The 20957-nt window shown below is 38.7% G+C and overlaps 1 protein-coding gene across 2 annotated transcripts in view; it reads left to right on the plus strand.

Moving 5' to 3' along the window:
• Nucleotides 1-20957, plus strand: part of PCSK5 (proprotein convertase subtilisin/kexin type 5) — an 883213-nt gene that overhangs the window by 401098 nt on the left and 461158 nt on the right. For both annotated transcript variants that reach the window (XM_075318085.1, XM_075318076.1), the window contains exon 10: nucleotides 16443-16546. In XM_075318085.1, coding sequence (XP_075174200.1) covers nucleotides 16443-16546 — 104 coding nt within the window. The remainder of the gene's footprint in view (nucleotides 1-16442; nucleotides 16547-20957) is intronic.

A 20957-nucleotide genomic window follows, 5' to 3' on the forward strand; every position in this document is an offset into this window, starting at 1 on the left:
ACGGAGTTTCACCTTCCGCATGTCTTCTTTTATCAGTATTTGCAGCTGAGACACGCACTGGAAAGACAGGGGAGGACAAACCCGGTCACAGTGACACATAATCAAACATTAAATAGGCTGCTTACATCTGAGTCCTCTAAGGGTCTTATTTCGGAACTATATAAAAAATTACTACCTGCCCATCTGGAAACACATCCATTACTTGTTAAAAGCAAATGGGAACGAGACGTCGGTCCCCTGACGGAAGGCCAGTGGTCTGATATATTGGAACAAGTTCCTAAACTGGCGGTATCGGAGTGCCAAAAGCTGTCTCAAATATATCTCATCCACAGGGTATATAAAACTCCCAGTCTACTATTTAAGATGGGACTCAGACCAAACACACAGTGTGTTAGGTGTGGACAGGATGATGCCCATTTGATGCATGTTATGTGGGAGTGTGGACACATTGGTGATTTCTGGAACCAAACCCTGGGACTTATAGGTCAAATATATCATATCACAATACCACCGTCGCCCCGCCTGTGCCTGTTGAGTCTATGGGAAGGAGAAGTGGATCCGGATTCTCCAACAGCCCTGGGAATAGCACGTATCTTGTACCAAGCAAGAAAGCTACTTGCATATCACTGGTTAGACCCTCTACCACCAACATTACCAGAGCTCAAAAACAAATTAAATAACGTCATAAGATTGGAAAGGGGAGTTTATTTAAAAAGAAAAACATTGAAAAAGTTTTACAACATTTGGCGGCCATGGATGGAGTTGCCGGGCCTACCCTCTAGTGCACTGGTTCGGGATGCAATGCTGGACCGGTTACTGTTGTGCCTGCAGTGATGGCATGTGTGGGGAAGGGAATTAAAACTAGTTTTTTCTGTGGCGAAATGGACTTTGAATGAAGAGGTGAGAGAGGACTGGAATGGTTTCATGGATGACTGCACGGAGAGGGAGGAGCAGGAGAGTATAGCAATATGATGTGGAGCGACACGGCTGATGGAGGAGGTGTTCCTGTTAGTCTGAGGCATTATTGCCTAATTTAAGTTTTGTTTATTTGTAGAGCCACGAGGTTTGTAGGCTCAAGTTATATAATATAATTATGATTTGAGAACTCTATTATTATATTTACATATATGCAGAGAAAGAACCTGATTTATAAATCATATGTGTTTATCTGTTTATTGTTATCAGTTATATGAAAAGTGAAATACTCTCTGTATTGATCCCTAATGATTTAATAAAAAAATATTCCCATGCCATTCTTGCCCCCTCGACGACAAAGTTGGCAGAGCCGGGGAGGGACAGGGCACGGAGACCCATGGTCATGAAATTCATGACGAGCATCGGTGTACACTTTCTCTACGCCACAAATCTTACTCCAGCAGCGTTTCATGCATGTCACTACGCACCTTGCCTAATTCACTAAGAGGCCTCTTGTTGAATCAGGAGCATCTGCACCGACATGTCCCCTCATCAAGGCTAGAAAGAGTATCGCTGTTCTTAATGAATCTCCACCATGAAAATCCATGATTTAATTTATGCATGTGCAAATTAGACTAAAGTGCTCTGGGCATAATTAGAACACTCTCCAAGCCTCTGCATCTGCTGCTATTTTGACCACCAGGCACTACTGGCTCCAGATGGACTGACAGATCCCTGGGCATTGTAGGCAAGTCAGTAATCTGTCAATCAAATAGAACTTGATAGCTCTCTGCAGGAAGTCATGGGTTCAGGAAGTGCTCCAGTCACACACAGAGCACATAAGCCTTATTTGCATAAGGATTAAAACACAGATTTTTCGATTATAGAGCAGCAACTTTTACAAGTAAGGCTTTGTGCGCACTCTGCCTTTTTTTGACGCTGCGTTTTTGTGCGTTTTTGGCCGCTAAAAACGTACAAAAACGCACCTGCGTCGAAAAACGCATAAAAAAACGCATGCGTTTTTACCGCGATTTGGTGCGTTTTTGGCTGCGTTTTGCTGCGTTTTTGATCTCTGCGTTTTGCTGCGTTTTTCCAATGCATTGCATGGGCGGAAAACGCAGAAAAACGCAGGAAAGAATTGACATGTCCATTTTTTTTTTCAAGCTCAAAAACGCAGCTTAAAAAAAACAGTTGTGTGCGGACAGCAAAAATTAAAACTCATAGACTTTGCTGGGGAAGCAAAGTCATGCAGTTTTGACGCCAAAAACGCACCCGAAAAACGCGCAAAAACGCCGCGAAAAACGCACTGTGCGCACATAGCCTAAAGGTACAGATTGGCTTACCTTTGAACAAACTACATGACAATTTAAGTAGTTGAAGGGTGGATACTTATTTTTGGCAGTGCTTTGTAAATCCATGTAGAATACAGCAGTGGAAGTTTTTAACAGCATTTAGGTGGTGTTTTTTTTTTCCATGCATTTTCCTGTGATTTTGTATGTCCTTTTGTAGAAGTCTTTGTAGGAATACACCTAAAAATGAAATATCTAGAGCATGCTGTGTTTTGATGAAATACTGCTGACCTCCGAAACGCTACAAAGCGCCACAAACCAAGCTGTGACATGTAATCATTTCATTATAGACTTTTAAAACCAAAAAATATCTTGGAAAAACACCCAAAAGTCCTTGCTAAATGCTGTGAACTTTGCTTTTGGAAATTGAATTTTCTTCTGTACTGATGTAGTCCCCTTCGCTCAAATTAATAGATGAAGGAAATACACTCTTTGAGCAAGTGGATTTCTTTACAAATTTATTGAGCTTGCATAGAAATAAAAGGTAACACTCCTCTTAATCAATACGATGTAGTTTCCCTATGGTGCTCATTATTCTTTTTTTATTCCATTAGTATTTCAGGTCGAATGTATGATATAAAATCTGTTCTTATTCATAAATATGTTCTAGTACGTAACATCTTATATATTACCAATACATTTCACCATTACTCTATTTTAGTTTTTAGGGTGAGTATTATTTAGTATAATTTTATTTAAGGATGTGGTATGTATCTTGTATTGTGGAAGGAATAGATATCTGATTATAAGTGTACGTGCCCACGATCCGCACACACTGTGTTCTAGTCCCAATAAGCCTTTTTGTGTGGAGACACGAATGTTCTCCTCTGGAAAATGCAGCGGTCCGCAACCACAATCAAGGTTCTGGGCGCAGCGGATTTTCGCTGTGTTCTCCCGTTGAGAACACTCACATCTCTGCAAGCATAAATTCACATGCTGCGGCTTGGAAAGCCACGCCGCATATCAGTTTACACTGTGTAGAAAAGAAGCACAGTGGGCATGTGATTTCTATAAATACCATCCACTGTACTTGTATTGTAGAATGCAGCGTTTTGGATGTAGGGAAAACACGCTGCTTCCAAAACGCTGTTAACACTGATTGTGGGCATGTACCATAAAAGTCAAAGAGGTTGACCACTACTTTTTTTTATGGATAGCCTATTCTTAGGTTAGGAGGGGATGGAAAACAAACCAGCACTGATGTCTGTAAAATTCTTCTTTATTTGTTACAAAATCATCTTAAAATCGAGATGGATCAATCCTTCCAGAAGCCCCGATTGCGCCTTACGCGTTTCAGAGAAAAAACTCCTTAAATTTGCCTATGATTAAGGAGTTTTTTCTCTGAAACGCGTAAGGCGGAATCGGGGCTTCTGGAAGGATTGATCCATCTCGATTTTAAGATGATTTTGTAACAAATAAAGAAGAATTTTACAGACATCAGTGCTGGTTTGTTTTCCATCTCCTCCTCCCTTCAATGATTGCTACACCTGTGGAAGCCAACCACAGATACCGTGCACTGGCCCGAATGGACGTCTAGATCTACAGACTGGTGAGCTGAAAAACATTTATTTTCTTGGTGTTTATTCTTAGGATAGGCCATCAGTATCTGATTGGTGAGGGTGCGACATATGGCTCCCACGTTGATCAGCTGTTCTCGGCACTGGGTACTGCAGATCCACTCTGCATTCATCTGAATAGGGGGTGGATCTGCAATATCCAGCCACGGTCACTATAGAAATGATAGTGCTACTGTGTTCCGGTAGCATCTGGGAACTTCTGGCTCCCGGAATAGCTGATCAGCAGGTGTGTCAAACCCTTTCATCAAACTAGAAATGGAGTGTAAAAATCATTGTAGAGCAGTATGTTTCCAGTTAGAAAAGTTATTCTATTTGGTTTAACCTATTTTAGTAATAGGATTAATCTTTCTGCACATTAGTTCCTGTTGTTTTATATATTAGCTCTATACCATTCACTAGTTCGCTTATAAAAATTGTTTTGTTCTGAAAAGTACTGCTGGATAAAACTGGCTTTTATATGACTTATCGCTTCTAATTGTTCCTAATGGCAAATGCCTGGTTTGAGCAATTGAACATAAAAACACATTCTTATTCCCTCTGGCTGAGCAGCATTCTTGACTACGGGTGTCAGTGTACTAGGGCTGCGAGTCGTGACTTGCATTGCATATTTTAGTATTTTGCATGGAGATTAATAGATTTTGTAGAGGTTGAGAACTATGAATATTATAAATAACTTTCTGCCCATTATCTTCCATTTGCAGACTGGCCCAAATAACGCCATATTCATGGATGGTGATATAATTACAATATCAGAAGGGTTTTTTGGTTAATCCACCATTTGTTATGAATATTTACTTGAGCAAGTCACAATGGAAATAGATCTTACTTTTTATGCGGATTGCGTTTCTATTATAGCAAAACTATTACTACAAAAACATGTATTTATATGTAAATTAGGAAATTTTATATATATTACTGCTCAAATAGAAGTGTAATATCATGCGTTTCACAAGAATATTTGCAGAGTTTCACAGCCTTGAGAAAAAAAATTAGTTTGAATTATTTAAATAATGTACTCGGAGGGTCTACTGGGATTGTTATCTAACCAAGGGAGCATCAAATTCAAGAGGATTACATTGTGATTGTAGATTGTGAGCGCTTCAGTGTGCAGTTCTCAGAAGTGCTTCCCTTTAGGCCTGTGCCACACATCCGTGCCTCCGGTACGTTTTTGGCATTTTTTGCACGTACCGGAGACACGTGCTGATGTTGACATACTATTTTTAATCTAAAAAGCCTCACGTCAGTGTTTGCGCACGGAGCGTGTGTCCGTTCCGTGCGTACGTTTGTGCGTGTCGAAAAAGCGCTGACATGTCCGTTTTCCACCGGCATCACGTCCTCACGGATCCATTAAATCCTATGGGTCCGTGTTTACACGTACGTGATACGGATGGCCTCCGTATGCTATCCGTGTGGTCCGTGTCCGTGTTTTAATTAGAAAGTTTGTTACACTCTGAAATACTTTCAGGTGGCGTAGCTAACATATTTTTTTGCACAAAACTAACTGTGCATTTGCAGAAGGAGTGAGCAAGCAAGAAGTTGTAGTTCTGTGTATTGCAAGATCTATTTTGAGCAAACTTTCGTCTTCGAAATATAATAATGGCACCACGGGTGGACACGGAGAAACTTATAACAGCTGTCGAGACTCACCCACCATTATGGGATACACGTGTAGATGGTTACCATGACCGACTGACAGTTGATCGCCATTGGAATCAAGTAGCTGAGGAAGTGTACCCCAATAATGCATGGTCTAGATGTTCTCCTGCAAAGCGTGCTAAATATGGTAAGTTGTTGTATTTTTTTATAGTTATTTATTTAATATCTATATTTGGATTTCTTCATACTTTCAAACTCTGATTGTTTTGGCATAGTTATGTTGTCTTTTAGTGTAAAATCCTATGAGAAGATTTGGTGTATGTACTACTCAATATATTGAGTTCCTGTACACTTTTTTCATAGTATCACCAAACTTTCATCAGTGTCAAAAATCGAAGTATACTTAAATTTGTAATCTGACTTGGAATTCTTCATGAATTTACTTAATTAACTGATTAAACTGTCATGTGTTTTAAAATTCCCTGTTGTATTAGTCTAAATTTAGTATCACACTTGAAAATGTTTTTTTTTTTTTTTTTTAAAAATTAAATTGTTTAAAATGACATGTCAATATCATTACCTACATGTATCAAATAATATTTCGAGTAATTTTTAGCCAAATGTCATTGCAAAAACACCGAATTATAACTTAAATATAGATGACAATTACTTAAAATATAATTATTCAGAAATATTATTTGGTTATGTGTGAATGTCTAAACATGTTTTTGAATGAAGAATATCTAAATAAATTATATTTCATCCTAAGTATTTGACCAACATAATTGTGTTAAATTGTATATTAAATTTCGCAAACATTATTTAAATTAATGTGTGCAGATTTATGGAGAATGTTGCAAGTGACATATTTGTTCATTTTCCACAGTTGACTTGGTAAAAAGGCGTTGGCGTTCAGCACGTGATCAGTACCGAAGGGAGTACAACCCTATGCCATCCTCATCCAGCCAAGGCCGGAAACGCAGATATGTCTACTATGAACAAATAAGCTTCCTAGCACCCATCTTAGAAGTTACACAGTAAGTTTTTTTTTTTTAAAAAAAAAAAAAAACCCCCTGAAGAAAATTGGACAAAGATAAATGTTAAGATTGTAATATGTTTTTTCATTTCTTATAGAACGGAGGATAATCTTGACGAATCAGATGATGAACCAACAGCAGGTCCCTCTGCTACAGCCACCTCAGCATCAGAACAAGAACCTGCCAGAGAAGACATTGAAATTCCTGAGACTCAACAAGATGCAGCAACTGAATCACATGAGGGTGGGACAGAGAGTGCACAAACCAACACCCAAGGCTCATCAACGCAACAAACAACCACACCAGCTACACAAGCAACACAAACAAATGTTCTTCCACGTTTTGCACCACAACCTCTACGTGCAAGAAGAATCCGCAGACCTGAGGAAATGAGATCCTTACCGGAAATAATTGACACACGCATTATTCACATAATGAACACTTTAATTCCAGAAACAGATGCCGAGCGTTTTTGTCGCTCTTTATCAACTAGCTTAACCAAAATTCCTTCAGATAGGCAGGAACGTGTAAGAGCTGCTATGCTGACCCTACTGTCAGCTAGTCAGGCAGAACAGGAACCAGTGAGAGTGTATGAGGCCATAGAAAATTGGCGTACCATTATGCAACAACATACAGTCCCAAACACAACAGACAATCAAAATACAATTTCAACACAAACAACAATGGCAACTGTAATAGTCAATAATCCACTATTACAACAATCTGGACAACCTTCAATTGCTTCAAGTACGTTATTCCCAACACCAATTAGACAAGGGTATGTTGCAACCAATACTGGTGCCTTAAGCACAGTACAAAGTGCTACCTCTCAGCAACCCTTGAACTATATGAATTTACAACCAACTCAAACTACTAGTTACTTTACTCAACCCACAAATATTGGTGGTTTACCTAATTTGTTTCCAGGTTCAACATACCCACAATCATTCATGATGCCTCATTATCCAATCTCAACTATGTTACCTACACCACACTTACAAACATCAGTCAACTATCCTCAAGGTCAACAACATACACACACACAATACCCAATTACCCATGTAGATCCACAGGTGTACTCAACCACAGGCAATGTGTTGGGACAAACCAGCATGCAACAGACTGTTCCACACACTACTGTAGCTAGTAATAGGAATGTTGTTCAGCAAACAACTGTTTCCATTCCTGAAAATACCATTTCTGAGGCCACACAAAACAACATACTCAGCAACACTCAGGTTACTTCACTAGAAGATCTTGTTGACTTGTGATGCACATTTTTGTTAATCTTAACAATCAAACAACAAATCTGATGAATGTGTCAAAATGTTAAAAAAGAGGGATTTCCAAAAATGTGCAAACTCAGAGTTGAAAAGATTTTAAAAACATGTGTGATTATACTTAGTGACGGATCACATATATGTTTTATGGCCTTTATGTTTGGAAATGTATTAACACATTTTTACCCAACCAATTTGATGGTTAGATTAGTTCTAATATTCTGAAAACACAGCTTACAATTTTTTTGTCTATGTCAATGTCCAACATGATAGCAACTTAATTGGCCGACATTTTTCAACATTGTAAGCAATGCACACATTTTCTTTACAATGACTCTTGTATGTAAAGTATATTTTGTATGTTATGAAGATTAGCATTAAAATTTACATTTAGAAAAATTTAACACAAAATGAACAATATGTACATTTTTAATGTGGATGTGAAAAAATAACATCCTTAATTTATGGATTAATATGCTTATTCTTAATAAAAGATTATGTTTTTGAAGAAAAGAAACATGTTTATTTTTGATATTTATTAATAATATTGCATTTTTTCAATAGACGATTAACATTATTAATGTTGTAAGTTAGAAATAAGTTTCCTAAAACATGATAGTAACACAGAAATGTACATACACATACATACAACATTCAGAAAACCATGTTGCTAACAGAAATGTCAGTTTATGATTAACGCATTTGCCCTTTAATACTTGTTTGATTTAAGCTCTGAGATGTTGAGAAAAATTAACCAAGTTCCTATAATAAAATAAATTTATATTTTTAACAACAAAAAACCATCACAATCTTAACAATCATCACTATTATTAGTATCATCAAAACAATTAAAGTAATCAGTAAATAAATTTCTAATTTGTAAACCAGATGTCACGGAATTATGAGACATAGGTTCACCTGTGGGATTAACAACATGGTTTATCTGAAATTCATCATCCACATAAGTTCCTCCTTCATGTATCCGACAGTAATTGTGAAGCACAATGGTAGCCTTGAGTACAGATGTGACAAAGGTTGGCTGCAACTGAATCGTTGTCTGATAAATGCGCCATTTGTTAGCTAATATACCAAATGCACACTCCACATAACGTCTTGCTTTAGTTAGCCGATTATTAAAGTACTGTTTCCTGTCATCAATGGATCTCCTTGGATATGGTCGCATAACATGTTTGGATAATGCAAATCCTGCATCTGCTACCATCACATATGGTGCCAACGGTCCAGATGTACCAGGTAGGGCAACTGGAGGGGGGATCAATAATGCATTTTCTTGCAGGCGTTGGGCTAATCTTGATGAACGGAAAATACGGGCATCTGAGGCACTACCATAGGCCCCAATGTCTGCATAAATAAATCGGTATTCTGTGTCAACCAATGCCAAAATAACAACGGAAAAAAACTTATGAAAATTGAAATAACGTGACCCAGAGTTTGGTGGCTTTTTAACTCTGAAATGCTTGCCATCCAAAGCTCCTATGCAGTTAGGAAAGTCAACAGAGTCCTTGAAGCCCTTAGAGATTTTCAACCAATCTTCTCTGTTTGGCTGAGGCATCATTTGTTCTTTTAAATGTTGCCATATCATGTCGCATGTGTGACGTACTATAACGGCAATGGTTGATCGACCCAACAAAAAATCAAAATGTAAAGCACTAAAAGATTGACCAGTCGCCAAGAATCTATGAAAACAAGACAAAGAATGATTTACAATTAACACTATTTTTTTTTAAATTAAAAAAATCATAAGAAAACACAAACATTGAATCAAAAATGAGATTACATCAATAATGATCAATTACACATTTCACTGTGAAAAATAACACTTTTACACAAATTACAAAAATAACAAATATATTACCTCAGAGTCACCATAAATCTCTCCTCTGGGGAAATGGAAAGCCGCATCCAAGTGTCCTGATGTTGCAAATGAGGTCGTAAAATATTTAGTAAGTAATCAAAACTCTCAACTGACAACCGGCAGTATGAAAAAAACTTATCGGGGAAATTCCGTAACTCAAAAAATAAAGTATGGAAATGACCATGCATAGGCCGCATCATCATTAGTGGATGCACCCACAATCTGGTTCTTCTTACATTATCATAATGCAACATGTGCCGTCTAACGCCAAAACGACGAGATATAATCCAACATAAAAACACTAAGGCCTCCGTGGATAATGGCATTGCCACAATTTAGTCTCAACACATAGGTGCTCCAAGGCATAATACAAGCAGGAAAGAGTTTATAGTTAACTTATATTTATGTCCTAATCACATACACCTATGTGTCATTTAATTCCAAGTAATCACCATTATCTCAATGTGTGAAACATGTGAAACACGCACAAAAAACGGACTGCACACGGAACACACACTGACGTATTTCACGCACAGGAAAACGCACACACGTACACACGTATGACACACGATATGCATACGGACACCACACGGAGGGGAAAAACGGACTGCAAATACGGAACACGGACACAAAAAACGGACTACACCAAACGTACGTTTTTTACACGTGAGTGTGGCAGAGGCCTTAGTTGGAGAGTTTAGAATATAATAATGATAATAATAATTCGTATTAATAAAAAAGTAAACAAGTAAATAATATAGACAGACAAACATATTGAGCCCTTTGTGACCAGTGCCCAATTGTTCAAATCTTACAAATGTTACCTTATGTGTTAATAACTTCAGAATGTTTTAACATATCCCAGTGATTCCGCAACTGTCTTTTTCGTGACACATTGAACTTTATGGCAAACTTAAGTCAATATGTTTTATATTTATTCATAAAAGAAAAATTGAATTTTGATAAATGTTTAAAAATTAGCAATATTCAATTTTTGGGATGTTTATGCCTTCAAACTAGTCATTCATACTAGGCAAAAAAAATATTAAATAACGTTTACAATATGTCTTTATGTCAGCATCATTTTTTTAAATGTCCTTTTATTTTGTTTAGATGTTAGAAGGGTTAAACGTTTAGCAGCAATTTAAAAAAAAAAAAAAAATAAGGCAACTTACAAAACTTTTATTTTTTAGGGGCCTTTTAGGTTTTGAAATGATTTTGTATTCAGCCTCCTGAAGTCTGATACCCCTAAATAAAATCCGGAGTGACCAATTTCCTCCAATAACAACTTAAATAGTAAATTGAGTCCACCTGTGTGTAATTTATTCTCAGTATAACTACAGCTGTTCTTTGAAGGCTTCAGAGGTTTGTTTGAGAACATTAGGGATCAAACATCATCATAAATACCAGATACTCACCAAACAGGTCAGGTATACCGTTGTGGTGAAGAGTAAAACAGGGTTAGGTGATCAGAAATAGCCCAAGCCCTGAACATCTCACGGAACACTGCTTAATCCATCATCCAAAAATAGGAGTATAGCACAAGGGCAAAACTAACAAGACATGGCTGTCCACCTAAACTGACATCCTAAGCAAGAAGAGCACTAATTAAATAAGCAGGGTAGAGGTCCATGGTCACTCTGGAGGAGCTGCAGAGATCCACAGCTCAGGTGGAAGACTCTGTCCGCAGGGCAACTATTAGTCATATTCGTCCCAAATCTGACCTTTACAGAAGAGTGGCAAGAAAGTAATTTTTGAAAGAAAGCTATAAGAAGTCCCATTTGCAGATTGCAAAAAACCCACAAAGGAGATACAGTTAGCATGTGGAATAAGGTTCTTTAGTTAGATGAGACCAATGTAAAACGTTTTGGGCTAATGCAAAACTCTGTGTGGCAAAAAACTAACACTGCACATCACCCTAAAAACACCATCCCCACCATCAAACATGGTGATGGCAGCATCATGCTGTGGGAATGCTTTTCTTTACCAGGGACAAGGAAGCTTATCAGAGCTGATGGGAAGATGGATGGAGCTGAATTCAGGGCAATCCTGAAGAAAAATCTGTGAGAGGCAGCAAAAGACTTGAGACTGGAACATAGGTTCACCTTCCAGCAGGACAATGACCCTAAACATACTGCCTGAGCTACAATGGAATGGCTCAAAGCAAAGCATATTCATGTGTGTGAATGGCCCAGTCACTGTACAAGCCTAAATCTCACTGAGAATCTGTGACAAGACTTGAAAATTGCTGATCACAGACACTTTTAATCCAATTTCACTGAGCTTGAGCTAGTTTTCAAAGAAGAATGAGGAAAAAATGTGGTCTCTAGATGTGCAAAGCTGGTAGAGACATAACCTAAAAGATTTGCAGTGATAATTGCAGCAAAATGTGGTGCTACAAGGTATTGACTCAGGGGTTAAATACAAATGCACAGCACAATTTTCAGACTTATATTTTTAAAATATTTAGAAAACTAGGTATCATTTCCTCTACACCTCAAAAATACTTGCTTCTTACTGTTGAAAGATCACATAAAATCCAGAGAAATAAGGTAAAGTAGAATGAAAAATGTGAATTTCTTAATTAAAATATTTTCTAACATCCTAACAGGCAATTACTTGGCCTCGGCAACCATCAGGATGCCCCAAAACAATCATGTTCAGTAGCGATTGCATTAAAGAGGGAGGCCACTCCATCTGTTAAGCAATTAGATCTCTCTGTCACTATTAACAGCAGCATCCATGGGGTTAAACACCCATGATCGGTGATAAAACTGATCCTGGTCAATGCAGCAGAATGTCAGCTATGGTATATTGCAAGCATCTTTTGCATTTTCACTCATTGAGAAGTACTATTCTCTCATTGCACAGGTCAGTAAAAAAATTAATTGGTGGTCAATGAGTTCTACCTTAGCCCACAGAGTGACAGATTGGTGCAGATGGACAGATGATTCTGCCCTTTAGAGCATACATTCTATGACAGAAGAAGCAGTAAATGAGGGTAGAGGCTGCTTATGTAGATCTTCAGTGAGGACAGGTGTATTTTATGTTGTAAATTGTTTTGAAGAGTTAGGTTTTCAGGATATCTTTACATTTTTTGGATGGCGAGAGAGACTGATATGTTAGACTAGTTCTAAATTGTAGAGTTGTGTGTAAGAAACCTTGAGGAATTATTGAAAAAAAAGAAGAAAACAGCTGGAGATTACGTGTAACTATAGCAAAGTCAGCCAAATCCGCCGTGTTTATTGGAGTAAGCTAATTATCTTACATGTATGGGGGCTTCCTAAAGGCCACGTCACACTATGCAATATCGCTAGCAACATCGCTTGCTGAGGCACGACTTTTGTGACATAGCAGCGATGTTGCTAGTGATGTCGCTGTGTGTGACATCCAGCAACAACCTGGCCCCTGCTGTGAGGTCGCTGGTTGTTGCTGAATGTCTTGGACCATTTTTTAGTTCTTGCTCTCCCACTGTGAAGCACACATCGCTGTGTGTGACAGCGAGAGAGCAACAACTGAATGTGCAGGCAGCAGGAGCCGGCTTCTGCGGACGCTGGTAACCATGGTAAACAGCTGGTAACCAAGAAGCCCTTTCCTTGGTTACCCGATATTTACCTTCGTTACCAGAGTCCGCCGCTCTCACACTGCCAGTGCCGACTCCCTGCTCTCTGCTCTCTGCACACGTAGCCGGAGTACACATCGGGTAATTAACCCGATGTGCACTGTGGCTAGAAGTGCACGGAACAGGGAGCCAGCACTGGCAGTGTGAGAGCGGCAGACGCTGGTAACGAAGGTAAATATCGGGTAACCAAGGTAAGGGCTTTTTGGTTACTCGATGTTTACCGTGGTTACCAGCGTCCACAGAAGCCGGCTCCCTGCTGCCTGCACACGTAGCAGAGTACACATCGTTTAATTAACCCGATGTCTACTGTGGCTAGGTGTGCAGGGAGCCAGTGCTAAGCGGTGCGCGCTGGTAACCAAGGTAAATATGGGGTTGGTTACCCGATATTTACCTTAGTTACCAAGCGTAGCATGCTTCCACGCGTCACTGCTGGCTGGGGGCTGGTCACTGGTTGCTGGTGAGATCTGCCTGTGTGACAGCTCACCAGCAACCTGTGTAGCAACGCTCCAGGAATCCCTGCCAGGTCAGGTTGCTGGTGGGATCGCTGGAGCGTCGCTTAGTGTGACCGTACCTTAACTTCTTTAAATGATGTTGCCAGAAAATAGGATGGGACTGTTGAATCCCTTTGTTCTCAGATGAGATAAGGTACTGCAAGAGGTGTGTAGTAGCTGCTTACTCCCCTCTTCCCATTTCTAACACATGATCAGTTGACCGAATAGAGTGTGCACGTGTATGGGAGGGTTGGGAGAAATTGCTCATGGTCAAATGAACATTAGGCCAACAGCTATTAAAAGTGTATGGGCAGCTGACGTTTTTTTGGGATAGGAGCACATATATATGGGATTTTTGGCTGCCTCCTCTGTCATTGCCAGTATTAACATTGTATTCAATGTTCAGCCATTGAAGACAATAGCAGTTGGTGATTGTTTGTTAAGCCCCCGTCACACATAGCGATGTCATTAGCAAATTACTGAAATGTCACAGGTTTTGTGATGCAAAAGCGACCTCGCTAGCGATCTCGCTACGTGTGACACATAGCAGCGACCGGCCCCCTGTTGCAATATCGCCGATCGTACCTGAACATCTGGTTCATTCTTTGATCATTGGTGTCCTGCTGGGCAGCATGCATCGTTGTGTTTTTGCTTTGTCTTTTCAATGCCCGTCAGAATAGCTGCTGTGTGACAAGGTTCTAACGACCGCCGAGGATCACTATCGTTGCTGCATCATTACTTAGATCTGCCTGTTTAACAGCTCACTAGCGGTCATGTAGCAACGTACTAGTGATCCTGACCAGGCCATATCGTTGTTCCGATTGCTGGATCGTCACTACGTGTAACAGGACCCTAAGGGTGCAAGAGTTTAACCTGAAAGTCCTAGAAAAAGACATTTGAGATCATGGGCATTGTTAAGCCCTTTCAGAGGGGTGTTTCCAAAAAAAGATATCATTGCACCCTGGTAAAATTCTAAGGATTGAAGAAGAATGTGTGATATCACTATACTAATAATGGTCTATACTGATGACAATTTAATAAGTGGCAATCCTGTACTATCCTGGTGAAAGGGATGTTTGACGTTGATAAGTTTCCAATTTCTTCTAGAATTATGTCTGTAAAATTTTATTTGAAATATCCAATAAAAACTCTATTAAAAAGGACATGGGTTTGAATTAGGCAGAATAGGTGCTGCAATACTATAGGAATTTTTTTTATAGGAAGACAGTGTACTGTAAAATGTTAACACAAATCTAGTTGACTATCCCTTTTCAGTCTTTTACTTCTGGTTTGTGAAAACTACCATGTTTGCATTACACATGTAACAACGATTTTTAACACTTGCTTCTTCTTCATCAAACACTGTATCAGGAATTTATTGTAAGGGCAACCACAAGCCAATGTTGTCCTACAATTTGTAGCCAGGCTTTCTGTCTCGACAGCAGAGAACTGCCAAGGTTTCCATGTGGAAGTTATTTACTTATACAGAACGGGTCTTACTGTGAATAAAAAGTGCAGTCCAGTCTAGATTAATGACATGAATTGGCTGATGGAGCAGCGACCTATTAATCTTTTTAGGCTCAACTTTTACCTTTTCCTGTTTCACAAGGAAGCTATCAAAATCCAGTTAATCATTTCAGTTTGAGACATTAACAGTTCTGCATGGCCATGGATCTGGTTATTTAGCAATGGTTTGTTTTTACAAACATATAAATCACTCTCTCCCTCTGATTAATTATGCCATGTGTTATGGGACTGAGTGGTATCTCATTACTTACAAGCTGTGTATACGGCTACACGTGTGTGAACACTTAATTGTAATCAGACCAGAACTGAAATTGTAATGAATCACAAAGTAGATTTGTGGAATCTACGTGATCATTTTGTCGCGTTATCTTTAATGATATATTACGGCACTGTTTTCCAACTAGCGATTGTTGGTTCTCCAAATCCTTTTATGTGGCCCATTAGCTGTTGATAAAAAGACATTTTAGCCCCAATTCATGAAAGATATTACACATAAATCGCTATGAAATGTCTTAAAATTTTTGCGCAATGCATACTTTGCCCAAAATGTAGCAACTGTTGGTATTTTCACATCAGTTTCATCCAGTTCCGCTGAAACTGGGGTGTGACACCACCACTCGTCATGAATTATGTTAGAAATCTAACTCCAGTTCCTGCCTGGAGTAAGATTTTGAAGCGGCACATACTAATGAATCAAGAGCTTCAGACTCAAACAAACCTTCTCATTGAGACCGGAATTGTTCATGACGGTCTTGATGGATCATGGCCTAGGTACCAATGGCACCATGGTTAACATTCTGAATATCATTGCTAAGCTATGAAGTAGTTCAGTGGGTCATAGCACCTTGCTTAAACATTTGGCATCATTGTAAAACTTTTCTGCCACTTTCATAAAATTCTTGCTTCTCTATGTAACCTTCTATCGATGGACCAAAAGGGGTTTATGAAGTTAGAATAAGATGTACTAATTTCCAGAAATTGTACTAGTTTTGCTAAAATACAGTTCATTGCAATTAAACTCAATTGGGAACCTATATTTCTAATCAGACAACCCTTTCATGTAGCTGAGCACCATGAGTTGTATTTTTGTATGGCTCTCAAAAGGCCCAGCACCTATGTAATTTTTTTTTTTATTTTATTTAATTGCCATCTGCTATGTTTTATTCTTACAGCCCATTCTTAACTTGGAGAGATGTACAGCATATAATTGTTCGGACGTCTCGCCAAAGACACCTAAATGCACCTGACTGGAAAACAAATGCTGCAGGCCACAAAGGTAGGTTGTTAATATTTCAATTATTATTTTTTTTTACTTTATGTTGCATCTAATAATATTTCTAGATATTAAACCAAAATTATGAAAAAGCAGCAATCTATAAAGATCCAGCAATTAAAAATGGTTATGGCACATAGTCAATGTACAACATCTCTACCCACCTAGAACCTACAATAATAATCTGTACTGTAAAGCTTTATCAAGCCATAATAAATTATGTACTTTGGAACTTTTACACATCAATCCTGCATTAAAACATTAGTGTTGTCATTACTCATCAAAGGGATGAGATAAGGAAAAAGTACGTAAAAGCAGGGATCATGTTACCATGAAATACAGTTGTCAAAAAATACTGTAAGATTATAAAACACTAGGGTATAGGTCTTGTAAGAATAGAGGGACTACAGTATAGTAAAGGGATTCAGTTATATTATGCATTGAATATTTACATAGATTAATATTTGATATGTAACAGGCTTTTCCATTTTATAAGGTGATGTCATATCTGTAGGGTATGTCATCACTTCTTGATCTCTGGATTCTACCCAAAGTCTCTTCCTATTACAAGTTTGACGTGTAACCGCCAAGCTCTGTGTCTCATGGTGCATTTATTCTGTTTGTGCTCACATTGAGAACCCCTACTTTAGTTGCCTCATATGGAGTAAATGCCTTTTTCAGTTGTTCATCAGTCTCTGCACTATAAAAGGTACCTTGAATACCCCAGGAAGGGGTCATAGGCCATATATCTAAAACTCACCCTCCTCCAATGTAGATTGTTTCCACATGTATGTGTTATAAGGATTTAGTGAACTGAAATCTTGAGTGGATACAACAAATCTCATAAGACAATTATAAATGAAAGTGTCATGGGTTATGAGTATGAGAGGCAACTGGGAGAACCATACACATTGACATCTTTAAGCACCTCTGTCATGGAGAACAGTTCAAGGTGGTAGAAAAAATGGCATAGCTTGATAATATACACAATGTCTCCTGGAATCAGCCAGATATACTGCAAGAGAAGACAAATCATGTGACAGCATTCATGTTAAAGCAGACTCACAGATCAACATGACAGACTCAATTCTCACTAATTGGGACCAGATACTGTGTATCCTCATACCATCGGCATAAGTAATCTTTTACTATCATTATTACAGCTCTCCTAGAAAATCACACACATCTGTCAACATCTAAAGAAGAAAAAACTGTTATATTCAGATAACGTAAATAGCTGGTATCATTCCCACATTGTAAAAGGAGCTGTCGAGATGCTTTTATTCAGCACTAACAGAGAGGCTGGTTGGAGTTGATGGAAAGATTGATGGCTCAAAATGGTGGGCAATTCTTGAGGAAAACCTGATAAAGATGTCTGTCCAACCTCTGTTTGAAGGCTTCCATTGAAGGAGAACTTGCCACCTCAAGGAAGCCTGTTCCACTCATTGATCACCCTCAGTGTCAAAATGTTTTTTTCTAATATTTAATCTGTCTTCTCTGTTTCAGTTTTATTCCATTGTTTCTTATGCTTCCATGGCAAATTAGAATAAGGCAGATCCCTCTACAGTGTGACTTCTGTTCAGATATTTGTACACAGCTATAAATTATTATTATTCTCCTCTTAGCCTAATTTTTTGCAAGCTAAATATTACCAGATTCTTTAACCGTTCCTCATAGGATATATTTTGCAGTCCATCATCCTGGTAGCTCTTTTCTGAATTTGCTCCAGTTTTTCAATGTCTTTTTTTAAAAATGTGGTGCCTAGAACTGGACACAGTATTCCAGATGAGGTCTGACCAAATAGAAGTAGAGGGGAATAATTGCTTCACATGATCGAGACTCTTAATACAGTTAGGTCCAGAAATATTTGGACAGTGACACAAGTTTTGTTATTTTAGCTGTTTACAAAAACATGTTCAGAAATACAAATATATATATAATATGGGCTGAAAGTGCACACTCCCAGCTGCAATATGAGAGTTTTCACATCCAAATCGGAGAAAGGGTTTAGGAATCATAGCTCTGTAATGCATAGCCTCCTCTTTTTCAAAGGACCAAAAGTAATTGGACAAGGGACTCTAAGGGCTGCAATTAACTCTGAAGGCGTCTCCCTCGTTAACCTGTAATCAATGAAGTAGTTAAAAGGTCTGGGGTTGATTACAGGTGTGTGGTTTTTCATTTGGAAGCTGTTGCTTTGACCAGACAACATGCGGTCTAAGGAACTCTCAATTGAGGTGAAGCAGAACATCTAGAGGCTGAAAAAAAAGAAAAAATCCATCAGAGAGATAGCAGACATGCTTGGAGTAGCAAAATCAACAGTCGGGTACATTCTGATAAAAAAGGAATTGACTGGTGAGCTTGGGAACTCAAAAAGGCCTGGGCGTCCACGGATGACAACAGTGGTGGATGATCGCCGCATACTTTCTTTGGTGAAGACGAACCCGTTCACTACATCAACTGAAGTCCAGGACACTCTCAGTGAAGTAGGTGTATCTGTCTCTAAGTCAACAGTAAATTGAAGACTCCATGAAAGTAAATACAAAGGGTTCACATCTAGATGCAAACCATACATCAATTCCAAAAATAGACATGCCAGAGTTAAATTTGCTGAAAAACACCTCATGAAGCCAGCTCAGTTCTGGAAAAGTATTCTATGGACAGATGAGACAAAGATCAACCTGTACCAGAATGATGGGAAGAAAAAAGTTTGGAGAAGAAAGGGAACGGCACATGATCCAAGGCACACCACATCCTCTGTAAACATGGTGGAGGCAACGTGATGGCATGGGCATGCATGGCTTTCAATGGCACTGGGTCACTTGTGTTTATTGATGACATAACAGCAGACAAGAGTAGCCGGATGAATTCTGAAGTTTACCGGGATATACTTTCAGCCCAGATTCAGCCAAATGCCGCAAAGTTGATCGGACGGCGCTTCATAGTACAGATGGACAATGACCCCAAGCATACAGCCAAAGCTACCCAGGAGTTCATGAGTGCAAAAAAGTGGAACATTCTGCAATGGCCAAGTCAATCACCAGATCTTAACCCAATTGAGCATGCATTTCACTTGCTCAAATCCAGACTTAAGACGGAAAGACCCACAAACAAGAAAGACCTGAAGGCTGTGGCTGTAAAGGCCTGGCAAAGCATTAAGACGGAGGAAACCCAGCATTTGGTGATGTCCATGGGTTCCAGACTTAAGGCAGTGATTGCCTCCAAAGGATTCGCAACAAAATATTGAAAATAAAAATATTTTGTTTGGGTTTGGATTATTTGTCCAATTACTTTTGACCTCCTAAAATGTGGAGTGTTTGTAAAGAAATGTGTACAATTCCTACAATTTCTATCAGATATTTTTGTTCAAACCTTCAAATTAAACGTTACAATCTGCACTTGAATTCTGTTGTAGAGGTTTCATTTCAAATCCAATGTGGTGGCATGCAGAGCCCAACTCGCGAAAATTGTGTCACTGTCCAAATATTTCTGGACCTAACTGTATATCACAGGACTGTGTTTGCCTTTTTTGCTGCTGTATCACACTGTTGACTCATGGTCAGTCTGTGATTTATTAGTATATCCAATTCTATTTCACACTTGCTGTTTCATAGTTCTACTCCTCTCATTCTGTAGATATTATTTTTGTTTTTCTTGTCCAGATGTAAAATTTTGCATGTCTCCCTGTTAATCAACCTGCTGGTAGCCATAGTATGGGAGACGAGAGGATAAATTGTTTACAGTATACCATGGGATGAAATTTACTGTGCAATTCTATACTTTGTGTTTGGCTGCGCTCACATGAGGGCATACATCGAATGAGTGCTATCCAATATGTTATCGGATATCCCTCAGTTCAATGTTAGGCTATGGGACAGTGTGATTCACCGTATGTTTTCTCATGCTGATGTTTTCTAAGTGTAGTTCAATTGACCCTGACACATACAATGGAGAAAATGGAGAAATTAAGTTCTTCATCTTCTTTGCACCTGTGATTCAATTCTGCCATGAAAGAGACACAGTAGACTGTGACTTTGATTAGAGTTTGAGATGTGTGTTATTAGCATAATTGATCCGATTCTCTCAGAAGAGAGAATCATCGCTCATGTGACCACAGTCTTTCCAGTATGGTAATATACACCAGCCAGTGTGTAATCATAATCATTGAAGTGCATTGATGTAATTTCTTTGCATAGAGTAGAGATACTCAGCTTAGAAATATTCAGAAACACTGATCTATGACATGTAGTAAAACAGTACAGACATACATGAGCGTAGCAATGGCTACCAGAATAAAACCATCCATGCTGACATTACCAAGTTACTACTTTTTTATTTTATGACTAAACAGCTTATCTTTTGAAATGGATAAAACTCTGTTAAGTAAAGTTGTTTATATCCCTACAATACAGTAAGC

The sequence above is a fragment of the Anomaloglossus baeobatrachus genome, chromosome 1 (genome assembly GCF_048569485.1).
Source record: "Anomaloglossus baeobatrachus isolate aAnoBae1 chromosome 1, aAnoBae1.hap1, whole genome shotgun sequence".
NCBI lineage: Eukaryota > Metazoa > Chordata > Amphibia > Anura > Aromobatidae > Anomaloglossus > Anomaloglossus baeobatrachus.